Here is a 27858-nt window from a genome sequence, read left to right as displayed (position 1 = left end):
AGCCTAGAAGTAGTACTCTGGTATTTACGAATTTACCTTCGAGCAGTCCACAGGCTGATTTCTTCAATTGTTGCATTTTTCGTTTTATTTTGGTTTGGTAACATGCTAAATTATTTGGTAAGATTTCCGTATAACCCCATACACTTATTATGCATGCATGTTTCCACTCTATTCATTTTCATAATTATCAAGTAGTATGAAATTGCTACCTGCATGATAAATGTATGAGTTTACACGGTAATTTTACCAGTTATGGCTTTTCAGTGGGCCCTATTTTTACTGAAAAAAATTCTCCAAGAAAGCTCTCCTGCAGGAGCCAAACATGCACGGCCAACAGTCGAGTTTGCAGGTGAACATTACAAGCCTCAGCGTTCCGGAAGTTAAAAAATGCGGCGCGCCTGGTTGTTTGAAGTGACGTAATCATCCAGTTGAGTATCTGTCATCGTAACACTTTTGCGGTCAACTACCGCAGAGCTCGTAAAGTACTTTAGGGACGGACCACTAGAAAAGTTATGGGGGGGGGGGGGGGTGTACTTCGCCCGTCCCCCCCCATAAGTTTTCTAATGGTCCGTCCTTTAATTAAAATCGTGTTCAAACCACTGTGGAGGAAGTCTGTTTATAATTGTGTCGATAAATGCACTTCTGAATTTCATGAGGATCAATTTTGAATGAATTATCAAAAATTTTGTTAAGCGGGAAGTCTACCTACCAATCAGGGACAAAAGTAGTTGACACACTTGTTTAAAACGGGTGCTTTTAGCAAACATTTAATTCATCTATTATTTCATTTTTTTTAAACGCCGTAAATCCCCTCACCCCCCGAATCAATGTTGTCTGAAGTAAAAAAAAGACTTGAGGGTCCAAAATTCAACATTGATTTTGGGGGGGAAGGGGTTGGGGTAGACAGGGGGAATGGGATAAGTATATCCACTATGCAAAAAGGGGCCATTTTACGGAAGTGTGCCAACACTTTTGTCCCTCATTGTCTGAATGCAAAATTGTGCTACTGCACACAAGTTGAGCCGTGCATGACACTGATTTTAACTGAAATTAAAGAAATCAAAGACATAATTATGTTATTGGTGGTGGGGGTGACATTGACTTATTCACGACCGAATTATAGGGCCAATTGGAATTACGTGATGACGTAATAAAAGGGCTGCGATATCCAGAATTAACGTCGATATTGTTTACAAGCTAAAAACTAACGCTGAAACTCGCGCACATGTACAACTTTTGATGAATTTCAAGGGTACGCGTACTGAAAATGTTTTTAATAAAGTGAATATTTCTCGTTCTTCACTTTATCCGATGGTTAAGGCGCAAGCAATCACGGGTAGGGTAAGGATTGACACGTAGTGGGGATAGTCACTGGCCGGCCACGGAAATATGGAGCGTTAGTGCGGAGCGGCCGTCACTGCGTTCAATATCGAAACTACGGAAAAGTGAAGGTAAATTCATGGCCAATTCAATAAAAAACTAAGGACAGCGTAGCAAACATTACAAGTGTCCACGAAAACAATTACTTTCAATCCCACCTCGTGACACCATGAGTGACATGATAACGCAACGCAAATAGCGTGACCTGAGCGCATATGTCTGTGTATTTGGACTGTATTTCTCAAGCGAAACCCTGTGTTTTTGTCTATTGTCGGCAGAGAAAATGAAAAGAGAGCTTTGAAACGTGAACTGGTATTTGACTCTCAAAGAAAACGACAGCTCAAACTGAGGAAAACACTGCTTCCTTCGTGTTACAACGGTTAACCACGTTTCGGAAAACGAAAAGTAAAATGAGTCTGTTATGACCTCTTAATGTCCATATGTATTCTCGTGGTTAACCGTTGAAACTCCTTATTTGCACCACATCGCTGGAATTTTTCTTGCCAAGAATACGTATTGCGAAGTACTTTCTACATAGCGGAATCTTCTTTTGCCTTTCGTGAGGAATTAGCGCATAAAAAAGGAAAATTTTCCAGCGCACGGCCGTCATTGATCACATGTTATCCCGCTTTCCTTGTCATCAAGTGAACTTCTGGGCAAAAGTAATTGCTGTTTTGGCGATGACGCAAACTGGTGTGTCTATCTTGAAAACAATTTCTTTGGTATTCTGTGATTTACGAGCTGGGAAATGAAATAGTTGTCCATCCAACATCAATAAAAAAATTATGCCACTGAATAAATGGCAGGCGGTTATCTAAAATCATTACAAAAGTACATTCCAAAACCTGGTCTAACCTGTTCGACGCCTACCTACGCTAAAGGTTTGGATCACTTAGGTTTGAAAAGGTCTCCAAAAAAAAACACACATCTATATATAGGACATAGCACAAACGGCTGGCCCATCATTTATGAGGTTCATAACCTGTATATTGTTCACGTCCTTTCACTAATGGCACAAGTCAATGTCAAAAATAATGCATGTCCCCTCAGTTACTCTGCAGTACTTCATTCGCTTAAGTTAATCATTTACCAGAACAATTTCCATTGCACCTTAGTGTTTCCATCCTTTTTCCACTATTGATAATACTTGTGAAAACATTACATCCGCTGCAACGGCATTGATCATAACACAAATGATTTCCTCTCGACCCCACAGGGTATCAGGAACGCGCGCGGAAGTACAAGGTTAAGTGATGACATACGCTTCGTACATTTTACTCTACGTATACTACAAATCAGGACGAAACTTTACAAATTGTTGTTTCTAAAAAAAACAATTTGGCCCATAGAGTAACGTCATCGCACAAAAATTCAGCAGCGTCAAAAATCTAGCCGGAAAACACAGATACATATTTCAGACAATCAGGGACAAAAGTAGTTGACACACTTGTTTAAAACGGGTGCTTTTAGCAAACATTTAATTCATCTATTATTTCATTTTTTTTAAACGCCGTAAATCCCCTCACCCCCCGAATCAATGTTGTCTGAAGTAAAAAAAAGACTTGAGGGTCCAAAATTCAACATTGATTTTGGGGGGGAAGGGGTTGGGAAAGACAGGGGAATGGGATAAGTATATCCACTATGCAAAAAGGGGCCATTTTACGGAAGTGTGCCAACACTTTTGTCCCTCATTGTACCGTTCCCGGGAAAAGCAACTTTTATAGTGGCGCAACACAAACGTTTCGAGACTCGAGGATGTGCTTACAAACCATTCACTATATCAATGCGACCTAAAGGAGGGTATAGGGTATATAACACGTTTAGCATTTTGACCCGTAGCCGAAAAAAAAAATTAGGCAGTAGCCCTATATCCTTTCTGGCTCATCTAGGTAGAAGTCCTGGCATATAATTATGCCTGAGCGCTTCTAAGATATAAAACACGTTTAGCATTTCGACGCGTAGAAAAAAAAAATTGAACGTTTAGCACTTCGACCTGTAGAACAAAACTCAGCCAGTTGTTCTACATTCTTTCTGGTTCATTCAGGTAGAAGTCCTTGCATGATATTATTATGCCCGATTGCTTCTAGCATATATAACACGTTTAATTAGCATTTGGACACGTAGAAAGTCAGTTGTTCTATATCCATTCTGGTTCATTTAGGCAGAAGTCCTGGCATATAATTATTCATGAGCGCTTCTAGGATATATAAAACGTTTAGCATTTCGACCCGTGAAAAAATTAGGCAGTTGTTCTATATCCTTTCTGGTTCGTCCAAGTAGAAGTCGTGACATGATATTCATGCCTCAGAGCGTTTATGATGTACAACGCGTTTAGCATTTCGACCCGTAGAAAAAAAATTAGGCAGTTGTTCTATATCCTTTCTGGTTCATCCAGGTAGATTTCCTGGCATGATATTAATATGCCTAAGTGCTTCTTGGATATATAACACGTTAAGCATTTCTTATCACAATTTCATCCGCGTCGATAAAACAACAGGTCATAGTCAATTAAGAGGCCTCTTTGAATCGATACGATCTCATTTGCATTTCTCCAAATTTTAGAGGGGCTGAATATTAGCTTGAAGAGTGCTTTGAACTGTAGTACATGTTTAATCAACATAAACGAGAACTGATCTAAAACCTGAAGGAGAAGTTTGTATTTCTAAATTTTTTCGCATCAATTTAAGGGCCGACCATTTGACTTATCAAGGAGAAAAAAGGGGGGATTAAAAAAAGAATGCAGACTCTGTATTTCAGGGAAAAAGAAAAAAATCTATCACCAGATGTTTGGGGCAACATATTCTTACACAAACCAAATTACCTATACCCCTCTCTCCCCCGCCACCCCCCCCCCCCCCCCCTCCTACATCCCACCTCCAAGGTCAGCTGGCTGGCCACATAGTCAGCACAAAACCAAAAAACAAATAAGTTAACAAGGAAAAAAATTAAAAACCGCCAAATTTTCTTTGAAATTAGGTTTGCAAAAACTGTAATTGAATTCAACTGTGGACCCGGCGGACATTTTGTGTTGTTGTCATCTTGGAAAAAATTTTGCGTTTTGGGTAAGATACACCGAAAGAGGTTCGTACAGTTTCTAGAAATTATATTTGAATGGATTTCGCGAAATGGGATTGTCTTGTCCTTTCCGGTATTGTATCATTTTTAGTGTGTTTACAGTGTTTCAAAAATTGTTTATTTCAATATATATATTTCTTATTTCTTGCTTACACATATTTTCTATAGAACCAGCCAAGTTTAGACAAATTCAAAAATAGTATAGGGAATGTTGCTGGCTAACACCTGCCCATACAATGCACTCTCGCTTTATTAACTTGCTTTATTACATCAGTATAAAAACGTTCACCGGATTAATCGAAATTCGATATTTACTTTAGAACATAGAATGTTATGAAAACGGTTGCAGTTTTATGGAGGTTGTGTCATTTTCATGATAGAGAATCGGAAAGGATATATTTTAGTAGACATCAAATTCCAGAATATTTAAATATAAGAGGGAGGATCAGAATGATATGATATTGCTATTATACTGAAGGCGAAACGGGGTATAATATGTGGTGCGCACTTTCAAAAGAACATTCACTTATTATTCCGCACTTAAAGGGGTCATAAAAGTGTAAAGTTAAATGGGTATTAAAGTGAACACTTTACGGAGTCTTAAAGTAAACACTTTAAGGAGTCTTAAAGTGAACACTTTAAGAAGTCCTAAAGTGAACACTTTAAGGAGTCTTATAAAGAAACCACTTTAAGGGGTCTTACAGTGTTCACTTTAAGAAGTCCTAAAGTCAACACTTTAAGGATTAAGTTATATAGAACAATTTTATATAATTTTGATTGTAAGATTTATATAAGGGACTTTGCCCAGCATCTTAGAAAGATCCGTAAAAAGTACGATAGGAGATAGAAGCGGGTACTTTGAAACCTAACTCAGGGACTGAGCAGGTAGTTCCGGCCACACAAACGATCCAAGACAATGATTTCAGCAGAACTAAAAGAAGGTCAGTGAGCCGCGGTCCTACACTGTAAACTGAAAAACTGATGGGCCTACATTCAGCTGTAGGCCTTAATATATAACTGAAACGCATTATTTAGCATTTCTATTGAAATAAAATACTTCGGGACGTTTTTGAAGATGTTAAAAGCACTGCTCACACCTGACATTTTATCACTGCTCATTACTTAGCTTTTAAACATGTTTCTAGTTACAAATAAAAAGAAAAACTTTTTAAAGAAATTGCAGTTGTCGTAGAGTTATAAAGAGAAAGCGTTTAATAAGCGAGGTAAATGTAGGATTCCTATAAAGTATTCGCCATTCCAAAAGCGAAGACTGCTAAGAAGACGGACAGAAAGAAAACATGATTTTAGAAGGATCAAACTATACTATGCCTTTTTCCCTTGAATACTTTTCATGTTTCATTCTGCTTTGCGGCGTTTGATTTTTTTCGAGGAGTGTGGTTTAAAATCCTATTTGAATTTAATCAAGGTTGATTATGATTATGATGGCGTGCAATTTGCGTTTGTTTATTCATTCCGGCTTCACCATCGCCGAAGAGAAAGCACATATATGCTTTAAAATATTTGATATAGATCAACTCATTCTTGTACTAACATTCAGATTTGGAGATGTTTTGGTATAAAACATTTAGTCGCGTCCGTTTCTTTATCAGATATAAAGACACACGAAACATTAATTTCTTTTGTTTTTAAGTTTATGGATTATTGATGAGTTTTTTTGAAAACATCATTGTCACTGCCTTATGCAATATTTGTACTAACTTTATTTTAGGTAACATTTAAGATAGCTTAAAGGGGTATGCCATGAAGGTATTGCAATATTGCTGTTTTACGTCAATTCTGTGCTTACGTCATCAGGAGATAACGTCAAACAGTCCCTTTAAAACCAATACTGGAGGGTCAGGTGAGCCCTGTATCAAACAATCATGAAACTAAGTAGATGAAATTAATAATATGAGACCCACTGATGCACGTAAATAAGACAAAATTTGTAAGGAACAGTTCTCTTGGATATTATCACGTACTATGGAGCATTATTACGTTTTATGTAGCAGGCTTTTTGATAACATTGTCAGTGATCCAAACCATAAATTGAAGGCGCTCCTTCCACCAGAATATGACAACTCACGCTATAACCTAAGACGACAGCGCCTTTTTAATATGCCAAAGCTTTGCACGAACAGAACAGTAATACTTTTATACATGCGATGTCGAAACAGTCCGGGCTGTAGTTTTATCCCACTTATATTCATGCTTTATATTTCAACATATTTTAATATGAACACGTTATATAGAATTTTTAATATTATCTTAAAAATCTGTTTTCGACTTATTATCTAGGATTTGTAATTTTCAAGTATCTATCTATCTATCTATCTATCTATCTATCTATCTACTTATCTATTGCATGACCAGTATTGGGAAAACAAAACATACAAGCTAAAGAGGTCTATTATCGACACTTATCGACACTTAGGAGTATTTATTCACCGTTTTGATAGAGGTGGACCTTTTAAATTTGAATTCACAATATATACAAAATTGATTAATCGTATTGGAAGAACTATAGCTTTCATTTACTTACATAATAATTTGCCTCAGTTTGCTGATCAATATCAGGATACAAAGTTATTAGGTAAAGCCCTGCAGGTGGCAGGAAGTACAGTTGTTTGAAACACAACAGTAAATGGATTAAGTTCCTGTAGCTGCTCCAGTCTGATAAATCCAGAAGTAACGAACAAAACTCGGAGCAACAGTTACTTTTAATTTGAGCTTCGTTTTCGCTCTGGTTGGAAATTCCCTTGTTGTATTAATTGCTTACAAAACGCCAAGGAGTCAGTGAGCATGATCACAGCAGCAAATGGATCAAGTTATTGGAGCTGCTCCAGTTTAATAACTCCAGAAGCAGTAAAAATTGGAGTAACAGTTGCTTACAGTTTTATCCTTTGTGCTTCGTTGGTTGGAAATTTTCTCATCGTATTAATTGTTTACAAAACACCAACTTTGAGAAAACCGATAAATATGTTGATCGCAAACATGGCCATGTCCGACCTGCTCTTTCCAATATTCCTGCTCCCCCTTCGACTTGCAGAGTTTCACGTTGGCTCGTGGATTATTGGTGGTGCCCTTGGCCAAGCTTTATGCAAGCTACACATCTTTCTTGCGAATGTTTCTGGGGTAGTATCGATTCAGAGCCTGGTTCTGATAGCCGTGGATCGATTTGGAGCTGTTGTAGTTCCACTCCGCTCTCGTCTCATAACTAGAAAGCTGTGTCCATTCTTTATTATCGCTACGTGGATCATCGCAATGGCCGTTTTTTCGCCACTTCTTGTTGCAAATAAACTTGTTAAATATCGAGAACGACTGATGTGCGTACGTCTGTGGATGGAATTTTTTGGAGGAAGCACATTTGCAAATTACTTCCTAGCAGTTGCTGTCGTGTTTCTCTGCATCCCCTTTGTCCTCGTGGTGATACTTTACTCTATCATCTTGATGAAGCTTAAAATGCAAGCTCATCCAGGTGAACAGTCAGCCAACGCTGAAGAAAAGCGCGCCAGAAGAAACAGAAATGTGCTTAAGATAGCTACAGCCATCGTTGTAGTGTTTTTCATTTTCTGGATACCCTATTTCAGTAGCGCGGTGATAGTTAATTTTAGTGCACCGGGCAGTTCCATCTCGTTTTCCTGTAGTTTTTATCTGTTCTACATTGTCACCAATAACATGATTTACGCAAACTGTGCTATCAACCCGATCATCTGCCTCACTTTTAGCAGTAATTATCTCCAAGCACTTAAGAGACTTGTGAATCGCTGTGATACAGTGCAAGATTAACTTCTGAAAACTAACAGCTGGGTCTTAAGCGTTTCGTGCAAAAAAAAAAATGATAATAATAATAATAATAATAATAATAATAATAATAATAATGATAACAATAATAATAATAATAATAATAATAATGGTAATAAGGATTAAAAACTTCACCATAAAATAATGACGGAGATGATGATGATGATTATAATTGTTATTATCTTTAATGTAAATTAAGGCTTAAGACACCCCTACAAAAACCGCGAACGAACAATGTTGCTCAACGTTGGATCAAACAAGGTCGTTAAATCAGTCCAAAAAGATAAAAATAGAATTAAATTTAAAAAGATTACTGCAAAGACTGATCAAACAACGTGAAAAAGGCTAAGGTATACAATATTTCGACTGGCCAATACCAGTCTTCATCAGGTTTATTAGGAAGAAACGGGAATACACAGAATATATGTTGCTGTAAAATAATAAACGGAAGTTACATGGTATGACCGGTGCTAAGGTGTACGGATGGCTAACTCTTGGATTACTTTTTTAAAGAATGAAAGCTTAAATAATGACCTTACGATTAGTCTACCGGTATCATATAAGTCTGCCTTTTGTTGTCTGATCAGTTTGAAGTAGTCTTTTTTTACTTTAATCAATGTTGGAAGTGAAGTGCGGCCCCATGTAGAAAGATCATGGGGTTGGAACGGTAGGATATCACATGGTCTTCGAGGCTGTAAGATTTTTGTCTCGTCACGAAAAGCTAGGAGCGTTGAGTGAAACCAGACAAAGGGGAGACTATGATGAATAAAATACAATATGGACGATCTTGAAGTTAAGTAGCTTGTTATAGTATCTTCAGCTTTATCTTGATGTGTGGCTATAATTCGGAACCTGCTTCTACTTAGAATTAGTTTCAAATAAAAACATAATGCAAGCAATGAATTCCCAAAAATTTTAATCAATAACAACAAACATTAATATCTATCTCACTAACATATTATCCGTATTTTTTTTAAATAATCGCTGTATAATGAAAGATTGAATATTATTAATGCATACTCCAATATCGGTTTGGATTGTTATTGACAAATACACAATAAAGACATATTAAAAAAAAAAAAACTTTTAGAAAGCATCTCCGATTTAGCGAATTGTCACTGAATTGTACACATTCGTTTCTGTTGAATTCATTCTTTTACTTCATGAGATCAATACAAATACGTATTTGAAATGAACAGGAAAACCTAAATTCCGTTTGCGCAACCTCGGTAAGCAAATCGCTTGGTTTATTTGCCTCTTTGCCGGGGCATATTATGACCTCAATAGTAAAAATTCAGCTTGTTCGCCTCGTTGCTCCATTGACATCGTTTAATAGAAAAAGCAGTAAACTACAACAGGACGGTTATCCACTAAAAACGATTCTGCTGAGATGATTGTTTATGGACGCTTTGAACTAATTGTCTCCTCGTGACAAGATTTCATCGATTGTGTTCCTGATCCACAACGATCCGCAGCTGATAACTCGTTGGGCTCATGGAACGACAGTGTTGCGAAAAATGAAAGAACATTGTCTGTCCCTCGAATCCTCACTTAAACGTTCGCTACCTTTCAAAAATACTTAACTTAACAACTGACATGAGATGCAAATGAGTAACTTACCGGCTGAGTTACAGAAAATATCAAACTGCCCCTCGCACTCGTGTCCGACTCTCGAATTCAACCTCATGCATGCCAACCTCATACGCAACATTAACTACTGTCTAAACATTTCACTTTGCTGCATTGGGTGCTACGCGGCGGGGACTGGGAACTGGTAAAACAGCGAAACAAACTTGCAAACTTCTAAACAAACTTCCCTACAAATGGAGTTCTCAGACGCCTTCAAGACAAAAATAGGTAGCTGCCCTATGCGGGCAGCAATAATTATTATCTTGTTTACTCTTGCGTCTAAAAATCTTGGTAAGCTGTAAACCAAGCTTCTTAAAGAACAGGTTCCATTTTTTTTGTTGATAAAAAGTTGTGCAAATATATGACAATAAAAGAGCTTCAATACGCAAGTAAAGAGAAAAAGAGTGTCGGACAAAAATTCAAATGAAACACCATACAGAAACGCGCTCATTGATACTTGCCGATTGTGACAATGCAAATAAGTGAAAAATGACGTAGAGAGAGTGTCAATCAAGAAATTCCCAGGGTATTGTTGGTTTTCACATGAGGTCACTAAAATTCAAACTAAAAAACTATCGATCCTAGCGAGATTTTACTTTCACGATGCATTAGAGCAGCTGAAAACTAATTTTCATACAAATTTTCGCTTCGAAAGGGTTCTTGGTTTTGTAATAGAGTACGCTTGAATTTCTAAGCTTTTGCGTGACGCAGCATTTACATGACGGCCAAGAGAGCTGTCGTGTACATGTAGTAAAAAAAAAAAGAAAAGACTTTTTTCAGGAAATTTTGCTATCTAAACAGTTCATGTATCACTTTAATGTTTATGAGTTTCTCGAAGAATAAATTCACGCTTTTGTAGCAATTCGGTCGAACGAATTAGTTTGTAACGCATTTGTTTTTAAATGCTCTAAAGTTAGTCTTCGATGATTGTTGTTGATTTTGCCATGGATGTTTCAACAGGCTGATTTCAACCGATTTTTAAACTTTTACAAACTTTTATGTTGTTCGAATCGTACTTCAATTGGATAATGCTTTTGCATAAACATTTCTGAGCAACATTTTTTATTTTTTTGCAGCTTTTGTTGCTTAACTTCACTCAATCAACACATTTTAAAAAACAAATACGCATTATTCAGCAAGTCCAATTATCAAACCAACCTTTTTTGATTTAGCTGTACATTAAACCATTATTTAAACTGTAGATGTTTTTCAGTGGAAGCATGTCTCTAGATAACACAACTGGCGAGAAGTCAGTAAGCATGAACACAACAGTAAATGGATCAAGTTCCTCACAGGAGCTGATCCAGTCCGATAAATCCAGAAGCAGGAAAAATTGGACTAACAGTTGCACTTTGATCCTTGCTGTTTCACTAATTGGAAATTTCCTCATCGTATATTACTTGTTTACAAAACACCAAAATTTAAGGCCTGTTTCAAACGTCGCACTACTGCCGCGCTAAGCTGGCTCGACTGTAGCTGCGGCTGCAGCATGAAACTAGCACCACATGGATTCAGACGACGAATTTAATTCAGTCGAATAGAACGGCTGCTCCTGAAAACAAAACACAAAAATAAAGAAACGATTTGGCAAACTTTTAAATGTATTCTATTGTATTCATACTGATTTATGAATTAAGTTCGTCACGGCAGTAGCACGACTTGGTTTCAAACGTCGCGCTACTGCCGTGCTAAAGTCGAATTTAATTCGATCAATATAGTTGGGCACGGCAGTAGCACGACTTCTGAAAGGGGCCTATGAAAACCGATGAATATGTTGATCCCAAACATGTACATGTCCGACCTGCTTTATCCAACATTCCTGTTCCCTGTTCTACTGGAAGACATGCACGTTGGCTCGTGGCTCATTGGTGGTACCCCTGGTCAAGCCTTATGCAAGCTACATGTCTTTCTTGCAGATTGTTCTGTGTTAGTAATGATTCAGAGCCTGGTTCTGATAGCAGTGGATCTTCTAGTTCCACTTCGATCCTCTGTGGTCACTAGGAGAGTACTAAGAACTCTCAGTTGTTGTAATGTTGTAAAAAGAAAGCTTTAAGCGAGGTGTATGTATGTTTTCTAGTATTCGCCATTTCAAACGCGAAGCCAGCTAAGAAATCAAGAACATGAGTTTAGAAGGATCAAACTACTTGAATAATTTACATGTTTCATTGTGCTATTGCGGCTTTTGATTATTAGTGTGGCTCAAAATTCCGATTGAATTAAATCAGGGTGGCCTTATGATTAATGATGGCGTGTAATTTGCGTTTGTTTGTTCATTCTTCGAAATTCATCCTTGCCGAAAAGAAAGTACATATATGCTTTAAATTCTCTGATATACATGTAGATCAACTCATTCTTGCACTAATATTCAGATTTGGGGATGTTTTGGTGTAAAAAATTCAGCCGTATCCGTGTCATAAAAAGATATAAAAACACTCATTAAACATAAATTTTCTTTTTTTATTATTATTAGTGACTTCTTTTTTTTAAGAATCGTCGTCACTCAGCCTTGTATGCAATATTTGTACCAACTTTATTTTAGGTAACATTTGAGAGAGCTTAAGCGGGCTATGTCATGAGAGGATGTTGCAATATTGCTGCTTTACGTCCATTCTATGCTTACGTCATCAGGAGGGTCCGGTGGGCCCTGACCCTCAAGTAGTTGAAATCATTTTTTTTTATTGTCTGACTACAATTAGAAAAACAAAAAGAGTTTTTTGACATGATATCTCGGCAACATTACAGAGACATACTTAGTCATTTAATGCAAATTCAGTAAATATGCAGCGTAATAAGCCCCTTTAACTTGTGTGTTTTGTTTTCCCAGTGGAGGTCCGAGGAGAACTTGACCCTTTGTTTTGTTTTGTTTTGTTTTGTTTTTTTTCATAAATGATGCGTACATATGCAGGTGAATAAGACGAAATTTGAAAGGAACTTATTGCTCTCTTGAGTACTATCACATGACCCAGTGTATTGGAAAAACAAAATATACGAGCTTATCGACGCTTAGGAGTAGTTATTCAACGTTTTGATATATATGTACCTTAATCACTCAGTCGTTTAAGAAGAAATACTAAAGCTTTAATTGACTTACATAATAATTTGCCTCCGTTTGCTGATCAATAACAGGATACAAAGTTATTAGGTAAAACCTCTGCAGGTGGCAGTATTTGCTTACAATTAAATACAGTGACGCCAAAGTGTTGTCGATGGTTCAATATTAAGCATATACAATATATAAAACCATTATTTGAACACTAGATATTTTTCAGTGGAAGCAATTCTCAAGAGAACACAATTGTCGAGAAGTCAGTAATCATGAACACAACAGTAAATGGATCAAGTTTCTGGAGCTGCTCCAGTCTGATAAATCCAGAAGCACTAAAAATTGAACTAACAGTTGCTTATAGTTTTATCCTTGTTGTTTCGTTGGTTGGAAATTTTCTCATCGTATTAGTTGTTTACAAAACACCAAGTTTAAGAAAAACCGATAAATATGTTGATCGCAAATATGGCCATATCCGACCTGCTCTTTCCAATAATCTTGTTCCCGGTTCGACTGGCAGATTTGCAAGTTGGCTCGTGGCTTATCGGTGGTAACCTTGGTCAGGCCTTGTGCAAGCTACATTTTTTCGGTACATACATTTCCTCGTTAGTATCTGTTCAAAGTCTGGTTCTGACAACAGTGGATCGATTTGGAGCCATTGTAGTTCCACTTCGTTACCCCCTCATAACTAGCAAGCAGTGTCCATTCTTCATCGCTACGTGGATAATCGCAATGGCCGTTCATTCGCCATATCTTGCTGTTTCTAAATTTGTTGAATTGGCCCTGGAGGAATGAGGTGCACAAGTCAGTGGAGAGAAACCTTCGGAGCAAACGCCAATAGAAATTTTGTCTTAGTAGTTGCTATCGTGTTTTTCTACACCTCCTTTGTCTTGTTGGCGATACTTTACTCCGTCATCCTGATCAAGCTTAAAAGGCAAGCCCATCCAGGTGAGGCATCAGCCAACGCTGAGGAACAGCGGACAAGAAGAATCAGAAACGTACTGAAGATGGCTATTGCTATTAATGTAGTGTTTTTCATTTGCTGGATACCATTGTCCAGTAAGGGGATGATAATCATTTTTAGTGCACCAGAAAGTTCCATTTGGTCTTCTTGTAGTTTTTATCTGTACGATCGTATCACCTTGTCTATGGCTTTGGTAAACTGTGCTATCAACCCGATTATCTGCCTTATTGTTTGTAATAGCTATCGCCAAGCTTTAAAGAGACTTGCGAATCGCAGTAATAAAGTGCAAAATAAATTTTTTTAAGACTAGCTAAAAGCCTGTTCTGAAGCGATTCCAGAGAGAAAAAAAAAACGACAAATATTTCGCAATTATTCCTCGAGCCCGGATGCCTCGAGCCCGAATTGACTCAGAGGCCATGAGGGCGAGAGGAATAATTGTTTTAGTAAAATCCAACTGGTTGGTCAAAAATATCGAGAATAAAAAACTTTTAGCTAGTTTAAGTTAGATTTTAATCCTTTTTTGCCATAAAAAAGCCGGCGCTTTTCGCTACTATAAGCTATAACATACAGCCTAGTATTAGCTCAACCAATAAGAACGAAGCATTGATAGTAGACCACTAGTTGGATTTTACCAATAAATATATAGATTTAGCCAGGGCTAAAAGCGAAGCTCTCATTAATAAATTTATATTTTAAATCAAACAATAAACTTGTAATCCACAAATCAGTTAACTTAAGGGCACATTCATGTGACTTTTGAGGGAAAGGATAAGTTATTTTAGAGTGAAACATCTTACATCGAGTTGATAGCCTAAATATATGTACACCCAAAAAATAGCAAACATCTTCTATCACATTCAAGAGCCATAATCGCTCTTGATCACAGTAGATTAGGCCTCGAAAACAAATTCTTGGAAAACAAATCAGGCCGCATTTTTTTGCGTTCGACAGGTTTACTTTACAAATTCTTGCCAACAAATCTGAGGGTGTGTAAAGCAACTTTTTATACTTTTTATACTTCACATCTGAGGTGAAACAGTACTTTTTATCATACAGACCTCGGACAGAATACGGCATTTCACAATTTTTTAATGTTCAGGAGGATCAATCGTGGGCTTTTAGCGAAACCGTTCACAAAATTTCAAAAATCACTCATACGGTCAGCCGGTTCTCATTTTTAGTGCGAGCTGTCAGTGTGGTCGAGTGTTTGAAAGAACTTGAATGGAGATACGCTTCAACATAATAACGAATTTATTATCATTATTTTTTGTTATTTAATGGTTCCAGTTATAACGATGTGTAATCTTATAAAGCGTTTGATACGCGCGACATTTTTGAGTACTCCTGCAAGCGATGTTCATGAACGATGAAAACAAACACCACAGACAAGCGATTAAAATTGCAAGAGAGACTACTAACAATCAATAAGAGAAATATAATTCGGTAAAACATTTACAAAGACAACAATTTTCATCCACGAAGACAAGTATTTTAGAGACACTTTAAAAAGTGTCTCTAAAAATCCTGAGTGTTTAAGCTTAAAGCTTAAGCTTAAGTTTATTTTGTTTTACTTTCAGCCGGCCTCCCGGTGTTTGTTTTTTTTTCAAAGATGAACTCCTCGAAACAAGAAAATCACTCAAAGTTTTCTTTCTACAGCAAATTTATAACTGAATATTCTACGGAACGTTTTTTTTTTCTATTTGCCGTGAGAAAATATATCTGAAGGCCATTTAAAGTTCTGTAAGCTTATATCAAACCTGATACTAGATCAGATCATTGACTCAAATCTCAACAAACGTGCGAAAACTTGCCGCATAAACTGTGCTCGACTTCATGAAATTAGATATAACAAAGACAAATATCAAATACAATAATTATTCAGGCTTACCATTCGAGATTCAGTTCCTGAAAGATATCAAGGAAGGCCATAGTTGCTTGAGACTTTTAAACCCTCTTACGCATTGAGCAAGGTGAAAGACGAAAACGATGCCATCCGAAATCAGATTACCCAATTTTGACAAGCGACGCATTTCTCAACCAAAAACCCAATAAACAAACCAGCCATGGATAACAGAAGACCCTTGATAGCAGCTGTATTTCATTTTGTACATCAAGCGGGAAAAGATTTAGACAGTTAAAAACATCACAAGTTGACACCAAACTCTGTCACTTTTTGCTGTCAAAGTAAACAACTTTCAAGATGCTGCATAAATTTTCCGCATGAACTCACCTGTCACATTTTGACCAATCAGAGTACAAAAATTGGACGTAGAGCGTGACCAACGCGTGACCATGGTAAGAAAAGGTCTTCCCCTCCTTTATTTTTAAAAAAGTGGCTGAATTTTCGCGTCCGAGGTCAGTTTGAAATCAAAATCTTGACAGTGCGGGGCCATAGCACAACATATTTCATATGAATCATTGGAAAAAAAAGACTTGAGCCTGCGATCATTTCAAACTGGTAATCTGTCAGCGGATAACTTCAAAAAAGTACTCGACCTCCATGGGTCGACACTTGAGCCCGCGGTACAATCAGGTGATACTGGTCAGTGGATATCCTGTTTTGACAGCTGTCAATTGATCACAATATTGATGTGCAATTAGTTTTCTCTTGGGCTCCCAAACTAGCTAGAAAGTGTGAGAGTAAAAATTGGTTTCCCTGTGGTGCGGACGGACGGTCGGGCGTACGGTCACGTGATTACCAAATTTTCTCGGATGGGTAGATTACCACATTTCCTTAGCTATAGGGCTCCGTCCACGCGCGCGCTTCGCGCGCGGGTGGAGCTCCGCTATTAATAACTTTACTGTAAAATGATAAGGCGAAAAGGCTGTTATTTTTTATATTCGCTAACAAAGCTTCTGGATGGTTTACCGCACAACCTGGAAAGCAAATACGAAGAAAGCAGTAATATGCAGATTTAACCAGGGCTAAAAGCGAGGCTCCCATTAATAAATTTATAATGTAAATGACACAATAAACTTGTATTCGACAATATTCAGTTAACTTTAGAGCACATTCATGTGACTTTTGAGGGAAAGGCTAGGTGATTTTAGAGAAAAATAATTTGCAGTCATCTCAAAAGTGAACAAAATCTTACATCGAGTTGATTGCCTCATATGTACACCCAAAAACTGGCAATCATCTTCGACATCATATTTTAAAGCCATAATGGCCCTTGATCACCGTAGATTAATTAGGCCTGGAAAAAAATCAGGCCGGGCTTTTTGCGTTCGACAAGTTTACTTTACAAAATGTTGCCAAAAAATCTGGGTGCGTGTTAACCAACCTTTTATTCCAGTCCATTCATACATGACCTCTGAGGTGAAACAGTACTGTGAGGCACTGTTTTTATCATACAGACCTCGGACAGAATGCAGTATTTCACAATTTTGCAATACAAATTGCACTCATTTAATATTCAGGACCATCGAAGCATACGTGGCCATGGGCTTTTAGCTAAACCGTTAAAAAAATTTCCAAAATCACAAATACGGCCAGACGGTTCTTTTGCAGTGCGAGATGTGGTCGAGTGTTTGAATGAACATTAACAGAGTTACGCTCCAACATAATAAAGAATTTATTATGTGTTATTTTTTGTTTAATGGTTTTATTGATGTGAAATCTTCAAAAGCGTTTGATAGGCGCGGCATTTTGAGTACTCTTGCAAGCGATGTTCACTGAACGACTGAAAACAAACGGCACAGCGATTAAAAGTTACAAAAGAGACTACTAACAATCAACAAAAGAAATATAATTCGGTGAAACATATACAGAGACAACAATTTTCATTCACGAAGACAAGTATTAAAGTGTCTCTAAAAATCCTGAGTCTTCAAGCCTAGTATTTTTAAGCTTAAGTTTATGTTTTAAGCGGGTTTTCCTGATGTTAATGCTTTTTTCAAAGATGAACTCGGGGGCAAGAAAATCGCTTAAGGCTTTCTTTTACAACCAAGATTATAACTAACTATGCTTTGGAACGTTTTCTTTTTATTTGCGGTGAGAAAATGTCTAAAGGCTTTTTAAAGTTCTGTAAGCTTATATGAAACCTGATACTCGGTCAGATCATTGTCTAAAAAAAAAAACAAAATAAAAGTGGGTAAACTAAATAGCCGCATAAACTACGCTCGACTTCATTAAATTAGATACAAAAACAAACATCAAATACAATAATTACTCAGGATTACCATTCGAGATGCAGCTCCTGTCCTCCTGAAAGATATCAAGTAAAGCCAGTATCGCTTCAGACTTTTCAACCCTCTTACGCATCAAGCAAGGTAAAAAACGAAAACAGTGCCATCCGAAATTTGACAAATGACGTATTACTCAACCAAAAACCCAATGAACAAACTAGCCATGAACGGAAAGTTTGCTGCGTGAGGGTTGCTCTAGTCGCAGATGGAAATGCAAAGTTGTATCGTTATATCAAGTTAAGCACTAGTTAACAGAGAATTGACTTTACACCGTCTGCGCCAATATCAAATAGAGGCTAAAAGTCAGTGAAAGTTATCTTAGGGAGAAAGTGAACGTTAGCTCGGGGAAAAATTTTTTTTTTTTCAGATGTTTTTAGTAATTTAACTACGAACCGGTGTGCGCCATCAATGTTAATGTTCACGCAGATCATAACTATGCGTGGCGTTTTTCTAGAAATGAGTACGTAATATTCATCAATAGACCCCTTGGCGTTGAGGTAAATGCAAAAGTTTTCATAGAGACATGTAGCACTGAAGTGAAGGTCTCTAATGCCTGTTTCTGTTTACTCACACTATTTCATATTTCATTCGGAAAGAATCGATCATTGGATAGGGAATTATTTTATGGTCAACGAGGCACGTATAGGCAAGTATCCAACGCGAGCTCTCGCGGAATAATTGCTGATTATTGTGTATTAAATTCAATGCAACATCAAAAGGGTATATAATGATAGCATCATTATTGCCACTTCTTTCTGGTCAAGAATAATATTTGCATTTTCTTTATTTTAGGTACCATCTGAGAGAACTTGAAGGGGCTACGTCACGAGGATATTGCTGTTCTAGGTCAATTTCTGTGCTTAACTATAAGAAAATATCGTAACATAAACGCTGGCTTTAAAACCAATACTCGGGGGCCAGACTAGGGGAGCTGATTCAAGCTAACTAAAGATGTTTAATTAAACCATGTTTTAAAAAATTAAAACGGACACGACTGAAAAACAGGAACACATGTCTTTTTTTTTTACACGGGATGCGGTCAGTAGTAAAATTCAACGCGTTTTGTAATTTGCAATAACGTTTCCATCAACATAAGGTGTTTTATGAAGGAAAAAATCTTTATACCGTGTTTGACTAAACAGCTTTAATTTTAAACATAGACCGATCAATATGAAAAACTTCGAAAATAAAATCGAGGAAACAAAGCAATCAATTGTTTCTAAAACTTAGCTTTATCTGGTAAGCTATCTTTCCCTTAACTTTTTTTTTTAATGAAAAAACAAAGGTTGGTTTTCAGTTGAGGTCTTAATAAAAGGATTTTTCTTTTTAATTTGGTGGATCTTACTTTAAGCAAACGTCTTTTTCAAATGCATAGGATAGGATGTAAATAGCGCGTTTTCAAACGGGAAGACGAAGTTGCATCCTTACAGAAAGTTGGCAGTTAATACAAATTTGACTTTACACCATTTGCTTCATTAACAAATAGAGGCGAAAGTTAAATGTTTATTTAACAATTAGTTCGTGCGTCAGCGTGCGTATGTCAAGATATCGCTGAGGCATACGGGAAGTTTGGGGCGTGAGAGTTGCTCTAGTCGCAAATGGAAAGGCAAAGCTGTATCGTTATATCAAGTTATACGAACTAGTTACAGAATTGACGAATTACACCGTCTAGCACTGATAGACCAGAGGCACTGGACAGATACATCAATATCAAATAGAGGCAAAATTCAGTGAAAGTTAGCTTAGGGAGAAAGTGGAACTTAGCTCAGCTCAGGGAATAAACAAATTTTCAGACGTTTTTAGTAAATTTACTACGAACAGGTGGGCCACCATAAATGTTAATGGTCACGCCGATCATAACTATATATTAGTAGCCTTTTCTTGAAATGAATATTCATCAATAGGTCCGTTAATGTGCCGTTGACGCAAATGCAAACGTTTTGATATTGATATGTGGCACTAATGTGGAAGTCTCTAATGTCTCATTCGGTTTATTCATATTCTCATATTTTATTCGAAAAGAATCGGTCATTGATATTTTATGGGTGTTTTTAATAAAACAATCATTCCACTCCCGCGTCCTGGATATGGGATATTATTATATTGGCCAACGAGACATCACTACAGGCAAGTATCCAACGCGCGCTCTCGTGGAATAATTGTTGACTATTGAGTATTCAATTCAATGCAACATAAAATGGATCTGTAATGATAGCATGATTATTGCCACTTCCTTTTGGTCAGGAATAATATTTGCATTTTCCTTATTTTAGGTACCATCTGAGAGAACTTGAAGGGCCACGTCATGAGGATATTGCTGTTCTAGGTCAATTTCTGTGCTTAACTATAAGAAAATATCGTGACATAAACCCCGGCTTTAAAACCAATCCTGAGGGGCCAGGCTAGGGGAGCCCTCAGGCAGAACAATCGTGAAGCGAAGTAGTTGAAAATGAATAAAACGAGACCGAGAATGTTTACCATTGTATAAAAACCATGTTATTGTTCACAAGGAAATGGGCAGCCTCTATCAACGCCTATTGGAAGAATTTATTCAACATTCTGATATGGATCTAGCTATTGAATTTAGATTGACAGTTAGATTAAACTATTATAGCTTTACTTACATAATAATTGGCAGAATATAAAGGACAAAGAACCACCAGAAAGTGTTTTCAGGCGAAAAGACCTGCCGAAGAACCAGTAAGCATAAACACAACAGCAAATGGATTCGAGCTGCTCCAGGCTGATAAATCCAGAGGCACTGAAAGTTGGAGCAACAGTTGCTTATAGTTTTCTCCTTGTAGTCTCCCTGGTTGGAAATTCTCTCATCGTATTGATTGTTTACAAAACACCAACTTTGAGAAAACCGATAAATGTGTTGATCGCAAACATGGCCATGTCCGACCTGCTCTTTCCAATATTCCTGATCCCTGTTCGACTGACAGAGTTGCACGTTGGCTCGTTGCTAATTGGTGGTACCCTTGGTCAGGCCTTGTGCAAGATATGCCCTTTTTTGTTGATATTTCCTCGGTAGTCTCGATTCAGAGCCTGGTTCTGATAACAGTGGATCGATATGCAGCTGTTGTAGTTCCACTCCGTTCACCCCTCATCAGTCGCAAGGTGTGTCGCTGTTTGATTGTTGGTACATGGATACTCGCAGCGGCCGTTTATTCGCCATATTTGTTTACCTTCAGTCTTGTTGAATACCAAGAAGAAAAGTGGTGCGAGAGTCAGTGGGAGGTGACCTTCGGCGAGAAAAGCTCACTTGGTATTTACATCCTATCACTTGTTGCCTTGTTCTTCTACATCCCTTTTGTCGTCTTGGCGATACTTTACTCCATCATCCTGATCAAGCTTAAAAAACAAGCCCATCCAGGTGAACAGTCAGCCAGCGCTGAGAAACAGAGGACAAGAAGAAACAGAAACGTGCTTAAGATGAGCTTTTGCTATCGTTTTAGCGTTTTTCATTTGCTGGATACCCCTTTCCATTCACGCATTAATATTTTATTTAGTACCAAGAAAGACTTGGGATTTTTGTAAGTTTTTAGTATCTTATAATGTCGCCATGTTTATGGCTTGCACAAACTGTGCTATCAACCCGATTATCTGCCTTACCTTTACCAGTAACTATCGCCAAGCTCTTAGGAAACTTGTGAATTGCTGTGATGCAGTGCAAGGTTAAGTGAAATCTAGGCCTGATCGAAGTGATTCTTCAAAAAAAGCGACCAATATTGATAACTTTACTGTAAAAATTAAATTATACCGAAAATTTAATGGAGCATGCAATCTCTCTTAGGACGGCTGTAATACCCCGGAGAAATGGAGTTGGTGGCTGGGGGGGAAATAAGGTGCATTATGGGAGATGTGCAAGTGGCGAATAAGAGATTTACCGAGCGCCGGTAAACTGTTTGAAATGCGGGTTACCCTTAACTCGAAGCCAAGTATGAAATTCAGTTGCTACCTTCCACGCTTCTCTTTTTGAGGAAAAATGTTAAGAGTGCTTTTGTCTCTGTTTCAGCGGTAGCTTTTTCTGTGGAATGCCTTATTTTCCTATATCGTTTATATGCTGAGTCTATTGTCACTGCATGGCGAAGTGATCCGCCACTTGTTTGTTTGTTTGTTTGTTTTTCTTCTTATTGTGAAAACTTGCCGGCGTAAAGAAATGGAGCCATTATTTCCTTTTACTTGCAAACATTCTGCTCCCTAGACCAGTATTTGGAATATATTTTAGCGGAGCTCTGGCGCGCCTGCGGAGCACCATGGGTAAGTAAATCTGCCCATCCCAGAAAATTTGGTAATCACGTGACCGTACACCGCCCTCAGCCCGTCCGCCCGTCCGTCCGCACCACAGGGCAACCAGTGTTCAATATCACACTTTCTAGCTAGTTTGGGAGCACAGGAAGACTGATATTGTAGACATATTGCACATCAATCTTGTGATCAATTGACAGCTGTCAAAACAGGGTGTCCGCTGACTAGTATCACCTGATCGTATCGCGGGCTCAGGTGTCGACACATCGAGGTCGAGTATCTTTTTGAAGTTATCCGCTGACAAGTTACTAGTTTTCAAATGATTGCAGGCTCAAGTTTAATTTTTCAATTCATATGAATTATGTTGTGTTTTATATGTGCCGCACAATTAAAATTTTGATTTCAAACGGACCTCGGAAGCTAAAAATTAAGCCAGTTTTTACAGGCAGGGGGGACATGCTAGTTGCTTTTGACTTTTCTCACCAAGGTCACGCGTTGGTCACGCTCTACGTCCAATTTTTATACTCTGATTGGTCAAAATTTGACAGGTGAGTTCACGCGGAAAATTTATGCAGCATCTTGAAACTTGTTTACTTTGACTGCTGAAGCTGACAGAGTTTTGTGTCAACTTGTGATGTTTTTAACTGTCTTTTTCAACTGAATGTACAAAGTGAAATTCAGCTGCTAAGAAGAGTCTTCTGTTATTCATGGCTAGTTTGTTTATTGGGTTTTTGGTTGAGAAATACGTCGCTTTGGCAAAGTCGGAAATCCGATTTCAGATGGTATCGTTTTCGTTTTTCACCTTGCTTGATGCGTAAGACGGTTGAAAAGTCTGAAGCGATTCTGGCCTTACTTGATAGTTTTCAGTGCATCTCGAAAGGTAAGCCTGAGTAATTATTGTATTTGATGTTTGTTTTTTATATCTAATTTAATGAAGTCGAGCGTAGTTTAAGCGGCTATTTGGTTTATGCACGTTTGTAAGATTTGAGACAATGATCTGACCGAGAGTGACCGAGTATCAGGTTTGATTATAAGCTTATGGAACTTTAAAAAGCCTTTAGACATTTTCTCACCGCAAATAGAAAGAAAACGTTCCAAAGAATATTTGGTTATAATTCTGGCTGTAAAAGAAAGCTTTGAGCGATTTTCTTGCCTCGAGTTCATCTTTGAAAAAAGGAAACACCGGGAAGCCGGCTTAAAACGTAAACAAGGATTTTCAGAGACACTTTAATACCTGTCTTCGTGAATGAAAATTATTGTCTCTGTATATGTTTCACCGAATTATTTTCCCTTTCTTGATTGATTGTTAGTAGTCTCTTTTGCAATTTTAATCGCTGTGCCGTTTGTTTTCAGTCGCTCATGAACACCGCTTGCAGGAGTAGTCAAAATGCCGCGCGTATTAAACGCTTTTGAAGATTACAGATCGTTATAGAATCATTAAATAAAAAATAAACATAATAAATTCTTTATTGTGTTGAAGCGTATAACTATATTAATCTTAATTTAAACAGTCGACTTGTCAAAAGTGAGAACCGGCTAGCCGTATAGGTGATTTTGGAAATTTTTTTGACGGTTTCGCTAAAAGCCCACGCGTGCTTCGATCGTCCTGAATATTGAATGAGTGCAATTTGTATTGCAAAAGTGTGAAACACTGCATTCTGTCCGAGGTCTGTACGATGAAAACGGCGCCTCATGGTACTGTTTCACCTCAGATGTGATGTACAAAAAGTATAAAAGGTTGGTTTACACGTCCCCACACTTGTTGGCAAGATTTTGTAAAGTAAACATGTCGAACGCAAAAAATTCGGCCTGATTTGTTTTCCCTGCCTAATCTACTGTGATCAAGAGCCATTATGGCTCTTAAATGTGATCGAAGATGATTGCTATTTTTTGGGTGTACATATAAAGGCTATCAACTCGATGTAAGATTAAGTTCACTCTTAGCTTGGACTGTTTGCAAATTATTTTTCTCGAAAATCACGTAGTCTTTCCCTCAAAAGTCACATGAATGTGCTCTAAAGTTAACTGATTTGTGGAATAGAAGTTTATTGTTTGATTTGAATTATAAATTCGAGTTAATAGGAGCTTCGCTTTTAGCCCTGGCTAAATCTATATATTACTTATTTCAGAACTGGAATAGCAGGTCAGTAGAACGGCGGATCCTCGGGATTATTCTATGTATTCCTATTGAGATCAAGCCAAGTTAGAACTAGCGTTGGTTCTGTTGTTTGTAAAAGTGAGAATTACAAACGTGTAAAAAAGAGTAGTAAAAAGAGACGTGCCATCGTAAATGTTAATGTTTGGATCATAATTATCTGCTTTTGTATAAATGGTTATTGTATGTTGTACATACAACCTTAACCAGCTTAGACGTATATATATAGCTATTCCGCCGCGAAATTATTTTAGCTTCCTTAGACCGGCCTTAATCACTTTGATTGCTATAATGACTTTCTTGTTGCATTTTGTTACTGAGCTCAACGATTTAGTCAACAAAATGTAATTGACATTGCTTCGCTTTACTATTAATTACGACTTGTGTGTGTATATTTTATCCCGAAAAATTTGACCTCTTTGATCACAGAATTCTATTTGTCTTCTCTCTTGCATTGGTTATTTTCCATTCTAGGACGCCATTTTACTGAATGTATTCAATCGATTGCATAAATGTACGTTCAATAAAAATGAAACCGAATTTCGTTGTCAATATAGTCCATTAAATGTGTTATTTTAACTCTTTTACAATATCTATTGACTATTTAAGGTTAAATTAACATTTTCTTGTAACCTATTCTTTTTAGTTATATTAACGAGAAGTAAAAAAAAAAAAAAAAAAATTGGGTTCTCTCAGATGCATCCAGGGTAGTTTTCTAAATAGTTGAAGAAACTACTTCGAAATGGTCTCTAACTAAATAAAGTGCGTTATTTTAACCTAAAATGTTGGTCATTCTTACTTAATAGGAACTGGTTATAACTATACCATTTACAAATAGTTAAAACAACATGAATATTGAACTAAAAGCAACCAAGCAGAAAGGTAAAAAATAACCCTGTTTATGCTACTACATGAGAAATTTCTGCAATTTGATTGGCTTAGAGCAGTGGTATTTCAGCTTATTTTGAAATACCTACATGTGAAAATTACAAACCTTTTGTGGGTAGTAGTATAAACAAATATTAGCATGATTTGTACGTGATATTTGACATAAATACCATTTGTGATATTTCAAAATTGTCTCAAATTTCACTCGCCTAACGGCTCGTGAAATTTTGTTTAACAATTTTGAAATATCACTCGTGGTATTTATGCCAAATATCACTACAAATCATGCTATTACCTATACTAATATTTGATTTAACTGCTCTTAAATTAGTTATTTCAAATCAAAAGAGTCCAGTTATTTCAAGCCAACCCGACTAACACAAGAGGATACTCTCAGATGCATTTTGCAACAATTTTTATTGGTTATTTTAACTTGTTAAATTTTACAATGTGGGTCGTGTCTGTGGCTAATATTCACCATATTTGTTCCGTCGCAGCAAGAGTTTTTAGGTACTCTTCTCTGGGGTTGGTCTGTGGAGTGAGCTGGAACTCTTTAAATTCCTGTAGAGGATATTACACGGTGGCGCGAAGATATGAATTTTATTTTCGAGTGGCAAAACAATATTTTACGAACGAGCGCAGCGAGTTTGTAAAATATGTTTTTGCCACGAGAAAATAAAATTAACATCTTCAAGCCGCCGTGTACTGTTCTTTTTTTATTATATAGACAAAATGACATCGATAAAATAATTACCAAAATTACTTCATCGATAAACTCACGTGTGAGATTATGGAAAATAAACCACTCGGGTCCCGGATGCAGTTTTTATGAATTTTACGAGTGGTATATTTTCCAGTAAAACACTCGTGTCTATATAATAAATTGGCATTATTTGCTTTGTTTTTTTACATTCCCATTATCCTGTCGGTCATTGTATACCCATTATCCTGATCAAGCTTTAAAATCTACAGGTTCAGCCTAGCGAGCAGACAACGATAGTAGAGCAGCGTAGTAGAGAAGAAACAGCAAAATTTTTATGCATCGTACGGCTAACGTCGGAGAATGGTTTGATGGACTCCAGTGAACCTGAAAAATGGACTTTCTTAAACAGTGAACGGCATAGTCTTCCCGACAGTGACTTAATGGTTTTAACCTTAATTTAAAAGGCATTTCCGTACGGTCTACAATAATTAAAATGTTAACCTTAGGCCTCCCTCTATATAACTTAAAAACCGCTCATCCTACGGCCACCAAAATTACACACAATAATGTAATCGTCATTTCCAACTTCTGGGCATAACTTTATTGACACAATTACGTAAAATATCGTCATTATGACGTCATGTTGTTGAATTTATTGGCAGAATCCAAATTTCCCTCAAAGTAGGCATAAACATTAAACCGAGAAAAACTTAAAGTAAGGACTCAGATAAAATCAAGGAAGTTGGCTAACACATAAATGATCTTTAAAAATAGCAGTGATGTCATGATGACGTCATTTATCAGGCCCGTAGGGGAGGTGCGATCCAAAGAGGAGACGGACCAAATGAGGCCGGAGGGGCAAGTCTCTAGAGGGGGGAAGCTTTGGTTATCTGAGACTGAATTGCGCGGCAAGCTGACAATTGGGGGGCGGGTAGGTTGACTTCTAACGCGTTAACGTGAACCACCTAGGGCTATCCGGGGGCATGCTCCGAAATGGCTGGAAATTATGCATTTAAAACTAACATGGTGTGGTGAAACTTATATACTTTCAACCACAAAAAAGTCGCTATAAAAAAAAAATAATGATAAATAATTCTCCACAAAGAGTTGTGTAGCTTTAATAGGAGTTTAAATATCCTCCAAGCATTAAAACTTTGCATAACACTGAGACTTGGCCAGATTATCTTAAAATAATAAAAAAAGGAATGCCACAAGGAGCTGCGCTCAAGCAATTCAATTAGACTAGTGGTCCCGACCGAAAACGGCACTTTCCAAGATAATGCGTCGAAGGTATTTAATAATCTACCAGAAACTATTAGAAACTGTGAAGATTACAAAACCTTGTTAAGATCGATAGACTTTCAAGGAATTTTTTAAGAAACAGAGTACAGAGCGATTAGTCACTTTTACTGTAATTGGATTCTGTTAATTGTGCTTCTACTGCATAATTTGATTTATTTTGTAATTGTAATTAATGTAATTTAACGGGGAGGAGCCACCCAGCTACCCAGTGGATCTGTTAATAAATCTTTATTATTATTATATTATAAGTTATTATTAGCAACCCAAAGAGCTGGGTCCAGCATGTCAAGGCTGACGGGAATAAGACAATAAGTAATATTTACAATTTCAAACTACTATCGTATTGTTTACAAATTAAAAACTAAACACATGACCACGATAGAAAACTATTTACAATTGTGAAAAATTTAAAAGTAGGACAATTGCACGATGACGTCATTTTACTACAACTACCAGAATCCTTTAGTTTGTTGTTT

At 37.2% G+C, this 27858-nt stretch overlaps 1 protein-coding gene and 1 pseudogene across 1 annotated transcript; both read left to right on the top strand.

The window, feature by feature from the left end:
- Positions 1-7257: 7257 nt before the first annotated feature.
- LOC140945381 (QRFP-like peptide receptor) lies at positions 7258-8244 on the top strand. The gene has a single exon (XM_073394415.1). The coding sequence runs from the start codon at positions 7258-7260 to the stop codon at positions 8242-8244; it is 987 nt and encodes a 328-aa protein (XP_073250516.1).
- A 12561-nt stretch (positions 8245-20805) lies between these two features.
- On the top strand, positions 20806-21765 carry LOC140945380 (neuropeptide SIFamide receptor-like; annotated as a pseudogene).
- The last annotated feature ends 6093 nt before the right edge of the window (positions 21766-27858 follow it).

Source organism: Porites lutea, chromosome 8 (genome assembly GCF_958299795.1).
Source record: "Porites lutea chromosome 8, jaPorLute2.1, whole genome shotgun sequence".
NCBI classification, from domain to species: Eukaryota; Metazoa; Cnidaria; class Anthozoa; order Scleractinia; family Poritidae; genus Porites; species Porites lutea.
The sequence above is the reverse complement of the archived record's forward strand: the minus strand, read 5'-3'. Positions and strand labels throughout refer to the sequence as shown.